An 8,895-nucleotide genomic window follows, 5' to 3' on the forward strand; every position below is an offset into this window, starting at 1 on the left:
TCGTCTCTCTCTCTCTCTCTCTCTCTCTCTCTCTCTCTCTCTCTCTCTCTCTCTCTCTCTCTCTCTCTCTCCCCTGTGTCTCTCCCACCTCGTTCTCTTTCTCTCCCACCCTCTCCCCTATCGTTATTTTACTGCCATTTATTCACATCATGATCTAATGAAAGACATCTTAAAATATGGACACTCTCTTCAAGAGGAAATTGTATTGACCCTTTTTTATCTTCTATTTCTTCACAGAAGTGAGATAGTATAACAACGCTGGACTGAAAGAGCTACTCTCAAGATCCCGTCTTTTCCCCCGCCCTCAGACCATACACTGTCGGGAATGCCAAAGTTCTGGCATCGTGAATAAACATTTTTAACAGCAATCATGGCGGCGTCACCGGAAGTCGCCCAGAACCTCAGCTCGAGTCCAGGACCACCTCCCCCGTCCCCCACCCCAGACTGGGGTGGAGACTCAGTAGCCCTGAAAGATTTCCCTTCCAAACGCCAGGTTCCGGGCTTCGCCAAGGTTGTGAAGGGAAACTACATGACCTTGGGCTCGTCCAAATTTTCTCTCAGCAAGCAGCACCACGAGGTCTTCGTCCACTCCGTCAAGGTCGGAGTCAAGGTCCTGGCTCATTGTCTGAAGCGCGTGGAAGCGACCAGCGTGACGCGGCGGGGCAACCACAACATCTACACAACCACCAGACTGTACGCCGTGGAGCAGCGTCTCGCTGTGCCCATCTCCTACCAAGGATGGTTCGAGCTTCTGTCCGAGGATGGCAAGTCGGCGCGGCCTATTAGTAGCGTCATCGAACTCTCCAAAGTCAAGCCAGAGAAGTGTTTAGTCCGAGAAAACATAAAGGCGTACATTATCAGCGATGAGAGTAAACCCACGTTTGACAAAACTAAAATCGTGATAGCTGGGGAGCAGCTTTTGTTAAACGGAGAGCTATCTATACCGTCCGGAATGGAGAACAAAAAGGTGAAACTTCTTCGGTGTATCGACACTAACGGAGATTTTGTGTATTTAAGTTTTGATCAGAAGGGCATGTTCACTCCTATAGCCGGTGAGAAAGATTTCACAGGAGTTTTCAATATCCGAGACATCATCAGACGGTTTCGACTCCCGTTGACTGTGAAACTGATCCAAGGGGTCCGACCGAAAGTTGACCCTTCCCGGTTCACGGGCCTCATCCGCTTGGATTGGGTCTACTCCGACGAGACAGCGTTTGTGTGTCCGATAGAGAAGAACCACGTGCGGCTTTTGCCTGTGCCAACAGACGCCAACCTCCAGCTCGTGTCGGCAACGAACCAGCAAGCTATGAAGTCTACGGAACTGTACAATACCATGATGACCAAATGTTCTAGAATGATCACCAATTATAACAACACACTGCATCTCATCGTTCAAGTGCCTGATGCTGCTGCTAAGGGAAGAAGCCGGGCGCCGAACGCTAATGTTTTCTCAGTGCCATTCCCCAGAGACAAAGCTCCAGCGCAAAGCGCTCGGTCCAAGACCCGTGAGCACCGTCTTATGGACGAGATAGACAATCTGTACGGCTACGTGCGGGACGGCGGGGCGCCTCCGGAGAACGTCAAGTTTTCCTACGACTCTGACGAAGAGAGTTATTGGGAGGAGCCGGCTTACGAGCCACTGGACGAGTTCAGGGCCAGACTGAAGGCTCTGGAGGCGGGCGAGAAGGTGATCTACCACGCCAAGTACCAGCCGCAGGATCCCAGCAAAATTATCTCCGATCTTGACATGGCCTCGCGGCGTACCAACGACAGCGTCTATGGAGTAATGACTGGAGATGCAGCAAAGAACCCGCAAAATTCTGGGAGGCAGAGAGAGCAATCGCAGCAGTCTCGTAAGGCTGTCCCGCCTCCCCTCCCGCCCCGCCCTCCAGATTTAGTGCCGAGTCCTGTAGGAAGTTCTGTGAACGCTAAAGGTGAAACAAGCATAGACAACAACAGCGCTGCCCCCAAAGACGTGGCCTTGACTGTGACTCCTCCCACACCTGTCACTGTTGCCGCGCCTACTCCTGTCACCACTGATCCTCCGCCCATTCCTCCCCGCCGCTACTCGCAGCCAGAGAACGGGGTGACCACCGTTTCAAACTTTGGCCTCGTCTCGTCCTCCCAGTCTTCCCAAGTTAGAATGTCCACCGCAATCTCTGCCCCCTCCCAACAGCAGCGTGGAGGTGCAAAACTGTTATCCCAGCCGTCCAAAAGTAGCGCGGACGCTCACAAAAAGAGAGAACGTTTATCTCAGTCGAGGTCCAAGAGCAGCCATGAGTCGAACTCAAATTCCGGAGGAAGCAGCAATGGGCACCGCAAGCACCTCGCCAAAGACTTCAAAGACTCGGATATAAGTTCCTTCACCAGGGGCGGATCCTCAGGGAATTCCTCGGGGGGTCCCACATCGCAAGTCAGAAAAAAGATGCAAACTCTCTACTTATGATGTGATCCCTACTGTCTAAATTAACAAAATGGCCAGCCAATTGACACTGTGATTACCTTGTAAAATATACGACATTAGTAAACACCGATCTATTCTTCAGAGTACTTGGAATCACTATTTTGTAACTTACGTTTATAGAGAAGATAATAATATAATATATAGATCGATCTTTCCTCACATGCTGCATTTCGTGAAATTTTGCCCTTTTTTTCCAAATAATTTTTATTTTATTTTGATGTTGTAGTTTGATTGCATGAAACGTTGTTCTCTGTTGTTGGTTGTGAGAGCTGTCTGTATGATGAAAAAATGTTAGAAAAGTTGTTTGTATTTCAGGATTAGTTGTGTCTCTTGGTTGTAGCCTACATGTCTTATTCACAGTGTTGAATGAATCACACGTAACGCGTCATAAATCCTCGTTTATTACTTGGAGAAGTGTGCTGTTGATGATGCTGTTATTCAGATTGTGTATTCATTTGTCCCGGGTTACATGTGTCTACTCATTAATTGTCATCGTCTTAATTGTCATTGTCTCTTTTAAAAAATTAACGTTTCACGCAATCAAAGCTAAACGACATCGCGATTAGCGACGACCAACCTATGAAAATCCCGTTGAAATGTTCCTTTTTCGGAGATTTTAATGAAATTTCGTGTCAGAAAAATATGACTACGCTAAGAGGGATGTTAAACTGGCACCGTACATTCTATACTGAAACTATGTACCCCCAAATTATGTTTTCACTCCTTCATGTATTTGGCTTGCTTTGAGACATTATGTTCAGATCTCATGGTTACCTCTTGCTTTTGTCTTTTTACTTGTGTCTTTCACTCGCGGTCTTGGCTTCTTTTCTATCCTCTCAAAGTAAAAAACAAATCCAGGTACAACATGACGGTTTTACAGACTTTTTTGAATAACCGATGGAGACTATCTCTTCTCTTTTTCTACCCGTTCACCTCTCGCGCATACACACAAACACGTGCTGTTTTTGGTTGTTCTTTTCCCCTTTATTCTTCCACTCTTCCCCCTCTCGTGCTAACACTTACACTCAAATAAACAGACATATGTATGTGTAACAGCCCAAACGTTCCAGGTTGGCCATGACAAGTACTATCGGACTTAGATAACACGGACACAGAAAACTCGAAATCACGGATAGCTCGTACAGTTTGCCATTTCCCAACTGATGTTTCTTCATAATTTAAGAAGATATTTTTTTAATTGTTTTTTTTTTAAATTTATTTATTTATTTTATTTTATTTATTTATTTTTTTAAAGGGGGAGCCTATATCGGTCTACCCGAATTATGAAAGTGTCAAACACATTTGCCAATCCTCAAAGTGTTCGAGTTATCCGTGCCCGACATGTACGCCCACTGCACACCTCCAGGACATGCAACTCCTCCTATAGTTGTAGAATAAGACACTTTGATGTAATAATAGTATGCTTGTTTAATGTGCGCTTGCGTAGTGTATACTACGGTATATATCGCCACAGCCGTGTTTCCTTGCCTCTTCATTACTACCACCGATAAACCAAGTACTCAGCTTTAAAAATGAATGACCCTTTGTGTCTAGAGAAATGTAATTAACTTAAATCGGGCAAAGTCAAGGTGGGTGGTTGGCGGGTGCTCTGGTGTAGTTTGCTCCATCTTCCTCATCAAATATCTATCGTCCTTATCTCTCCTCCGCCACTTTTATTATTGTAATTCTTTTGTTTCACCTCCAACTATCATCTTCGACGCTTGCATGACCTTGTTGTATTGCAAGTGCTGCAAAACTCGTTCTGAAACTATAACAAAACCAGGAAATGCAAACTGTCCCTTATTTTCGTAATTACACATAGATCTGTGTGTGGAACAGTTTTTCATTCCTTATATAACTGTCTCATGGTTTTCTAATTCCTTATTACTGTCACTGGCTTTCTTTCCCTTAACTTGGAGGCTCGATCCTTACAAATTTGATTTTTTTCCCTTTGTACTACTTTGAATGTTATTTTATTGGGGGCTTTTCGCACGTTTTATTCTCGCGTCTTTTAGTGACCTTACATACTGTGACATACAGTGCTCCTTCTCAGCTGCCACTGGCCCACTGCTATTTATCCATGTTTGAAAATGTTGGCTCAAAACCAGTGAATACTCTGTGACTATATTCGTAATATTGTATTGTAGGTTTAGAGTTTGGGACAAGGTTCCTGTGTACATTCCATCAGCAAAGAGAAACATTGACAACTGCACTTTTCATTCAAAGTATGTAATTGTTGTTATGGGAACATTGTCCATGCCCTTTTAGTACCAGCGATATCTTTTAAAGAAATGTATGGTTTTCACCAATACATCCCAATGTACACGAAGCAAGATAAATAATAACATGTATATATATTTTTAAAAAGAAAACAAAGAGATGTGATGACCAAGGATAAACGTCTGTACTGTATAAGGCTCACAAATTATAAAACCCATTCCTTTTTCAGTTTAGTCTATCTGGCTAGCTAGCTAGCTAGCTGGCTGTCTGCCCTGGCTGGCTGGCTGGCTGGCTGTCTGGCTGGCTGGCTGGCTGGCTGGCTTCTGTCTGTCTATCTATCTATCTATCTATCTATCTATCTATCTATCTATCTATCTATCTATCTATCTATCTATCTATCTATCTATCTATCTGCCTGTCTGTCTGCCTGTCTGTCTGCCTGTCTGGCTGGCTGGCTGGCTGGCTGGCTGGCTGGCTGGCTGTACCTTGTAGATTGACTGACTATACATCTGTTCGCTCGTCTGTACTTTTTCCTCCTGTCTCAGTACGTATGTATCTGTGAGCCTGTTGTTAGCACACTCAGTGTAAAAGTGTAAACGTAGAATGAGTTAAAAGACTTTTATATCATTCTGTTGTCCACTTTTATTGCAACTCTTGACAATAAAACAACTGCTGTCCATGAATACCACAGAATCGTTGATGTTGTGTGTTCAGAGTTACAAAGTTTTGAGTGTTGGGTCCCATTGCTTGTCCACATAGATCTATATGTCAAGGTACTTATGAATGATTTATGGTATGAGGTCACATGATCGAGCGGATGGGATGGTTGGAGAATTTTAAGCCACGTCACGCGACTGTGCTACACGACAGAATAGACTATATAATACCAAAGCAAACCGTACCGTAATATCACACCTTACCAAACTGCAATGTTATACTCTTGTTTCGTCTCTGTGCTGGTGTCTATGACATTGTTGATTAAGGACTTCAAGAATAAGACGTTGAAGTTAAAGAGTCAATATTCGATCAGGAAGTATGGAGAGCGTTCTGTTGTTCTTCCTTGAAAATGAGTTCTGTGTGCTGCTCTGTGGTTTTACATCTCCAAATTTATTTATTTAGAGTGATTAAAAAAACCAAAAAAACCAACAACAACAACAGCTAAACAACTTTTTTTCCTGAATATCTCGCACAAAATTTTCAATAGAATGTTGTAATTTTGGAACAGTTATAGATCTAATTCATCCAAGAGAAATTTGTTTGACATAAAATTCATAGAGAAAAATCTTGTTTTCGAAAACGGAAATGGCTTTTAGAAAAACAAAATACCTTTAAACGCAAAATGCACCAATTTAAAAGATCTTGTAAGGAGAGCCATGAGGTGGTTGGTTTTTCTTTTCTCTTCCATTTCATTTTAAAACCTAGATCTAATCGTTCCATCCCTGATACATTTTTAAAATGATACTTCTTTTGGAATTCCGAGAAACAGTGCTCTATATGTCCTTCTTTGGACTCGACACATTTTAACGCGTCATTCGTAATGTTCAGGGGTCACCGAACACAAGGATCCTCCCAACCATGAGTACTCAAAGCCACACACACTGTACACCTTAAAGTATGGAGTTGTTTCTAGAGATAATAGGGGGTAGTGTGAGGTTGCCCAAAATAGACAGCACTTGTGGAGTTAACATATTATTCTGAAAGGTGCATATTATGGGCTTTTTCAATATGATGGAGGAATCATGAACACATTGCTATCCTGTCAGCTTCCCGAACAGGAAAATGGTACAGTCGTAGATGAAGATCTACCTTGAGAATGCAGACCGTTGACATGCAGGAAAGTCTTGGCTGCAGACATTGTCTACGGACAGACGTCTCATGGGGCTCATCTACTGAATGCTGCAGCCTCGTGACGTTTAAAGGGGTGCGAACGGTGTGTGCTTGACCTGAAGTGGTCATTTTGTTTGGGAATTTTTGGGTTCTGATTCTCTACAGGTCCTAACAGATGGACGATTTTAACCCTTGACATCGAAAGAGGTCTTTAAGGACACGTTAACATTATTTTCGCGCCTTGTGCGAAACTTGCGAAATGAGTTGGTTGTGAGGAAATGTTCAATACAAAAAGCTCTCTATTCTTTACTAATCTTACCATGATCTCAACAGGCAAAGGAAAATTGAGAAAAACTATCTGCAAACTTCTGTTGGCCTGTTCGACTACTGTATCTTGCAATAAGGCCCAAATCGTTGGGACTTTTAGTCATGGTGGGCTTAACGCGCACTAGTGCGTCCTGCTACAAAATATAGGGACATCGATCTAGCTGAAAATGGGTTGTTGTTTTTTAGGCGCTATGTAGAGAAAAACTATTCTGTTGATTTATCTAAAAATAAATATCAGAATGCTGTGTGAAAATTTGATCACAAAAATTCGGTGTGGAGAAAGATATTTACAAAACTTGTTACTTTTTTGGGGGATCACCCTGTATTTTTCTTTTGGCTACACATCTACCGGTAACTGACCGAAAGTGAGCCCACCGTTTTTGGGCCCAGTGTTGCCAGATTTGGGCGTTTATTGGAAGTCCCGGCTGTTTAGTAACCTACTTTGTGTCGAAGATGACATTCTGACAAAAATTATACTACCTGTAGGACAATCAGGCACGATTAGGTGTCGTGGTATTAATTACCCAAGGTTGTTTGCTTTAGAAAGCGTTTTACTGCATTTAGAACACATTTAGGTCATACATGTATAAGTAGGCCTACCAAAGATTACAGTTAGAGGTACTACAGGAGAGTAACACATTTAAAAAAAGAGGAGAGATGAGGACGATAGGTGTTTGATAGAAAAGAAGGAGCAAACCACAACAAAGCGCCCGCCAACCATTTGCGTGTTTTACGCCCCCAATGACACAATTCAAATCATTTTAGAGGTGGGATGCGACCCCATTGTCAGGGCCAACCCGGGCTGAGAAGGATACAGCGTCCCAGCAGAAAGACGCTCGATAACAATTCTCCCCACACGAGAATCAAAGCCAGGTCTTCTGCGCGTGAAGGCGAAGCGCCAATCTGCTACACTACAGATTACAGAGGCCATTGATAATTTCTTCATAAAATTTAAAATGTAGATCAGATGTTAAAGCTTTTATTTCACGGTCTGCTTCTCCTGCCTCTTTTCAGTCGGTATTGTTATCCTTAATCTGTTTCCAAGAAGATGTGAGTGGTGTCGGTAGCCTAGTGGTTAGACAACCGGACTCGTAATCTCGTCAGGTTGCGGGTTCGGGGGTTCGAACCTCAGCTCTGTCTGACGTTGTGTCCTTGGGAAAGGCACTTTACACGAAATCCCCACTTGGCTCGGTCCTTCGATTCTTTTGGAGATGGACGTTAAACTTGGAGCTCCCACCTCTAAAATAACCTAGTAGTATTGATAGAGGAGTTAAACTCACGCCATTTGTTCCAAGAAGATGTATCCACTATCATGTTGACTATCGGCGTTTGTGGTGTAGCTGTTAGATGCTTCGCCGTCGCTCCCCGAAGATATCATTATGAGTTCAATTCTCGTGTGAAGAGGTTTTTGTTTTGTTTATAGAGTATCTTTGTCTATCTGCAGGGACGTTGTATCCTCATTAGTCATCGACCCCGGGTAACCCTGCCACGGCCAACGGGATTTATTCTACAGAATGTAGATATATTCCATCACCGTCTATTCTCTCTGTTTAATAAACAAATCGCTACTTCAGAATTACAAAGTTCTATTTGCTCAGTACCTATAGTTTTGTGAAAATTTGACGTGAAAATTATTGAATTTTACATCTTGACAAGCTTTTTTGAATGCATTTCTTGATACCGACTCCGTATAATCTTACGATTCTGATAGAGCAGATAGATCTTTTTTTTTCTTCCCTAACCTCATGGTCTTACTTAGTATGGAACTCAAAAAGGCCAAAAGTGCCAGATAGAACTTTGTAGTTCTGAGATAGCGAAATGCAACTGCCACAGCAACGAACGGTGTCAGCAACAACAACGCCTGTTGTGTATGCTCTTTCCCAACCCATGATCTTTAAGTGCTTTATTAATTAATGGATCATTGTAAGCGCAGTTCGATCGCCCCGTCAAGAAAAAGTAAGGAACAATGCATAGGCATAAGTTGCCCTTTACTCCGCAGTGCAAGTACACACGCGCCAAACACACACACACACACACACACACACACACACACACAT

The 8,895-nt window shown here is 43.0% G+C and overlaps 1 protein-coding gene across 1 annotated transcript in view; it reads left to right on the top strand.

The window, feature by feature from the left end:
• Positions 1 to 4,840, top strand: part of LOC101856271 — a 17,069-nt gene extending 12,229 nt beyond the window's left edge. The window contains exon 2 of the mRNA XM_005100554.3: positions 238 to 4,840. Within this exon, the coding sequence (XP_005100611.1) occupies positions 371 to 2,446 (2,076 nt within the window). The 5' untranslated portion in view covers positions 238 to 370 and the 3' untranslated portion in view covers positions 2,447 to 4,840. The remainder of the gene's footprint in view (positions 1 to 237) is intronic.
• Positions 4,841 to 8,895: the final 4,055 nt, after the last annotated feature.

This window comes from Aplysia californica, unplaced genomic scaffold, assembly GCF_000002075.1.
Source record: "Aplysia californica isolate F4 #8 unplaced genomic scaffold, AplCal3.0 scaffold00251, whole genome shotgun sequence".
Classification (NCBI taxonomy): domain Eukaryota; kingdom Metazoa; phylum Mollusca; class Gastropoda; order Aplysiida; family Aplysiidae; genus Aplysia; species Aplysia californica.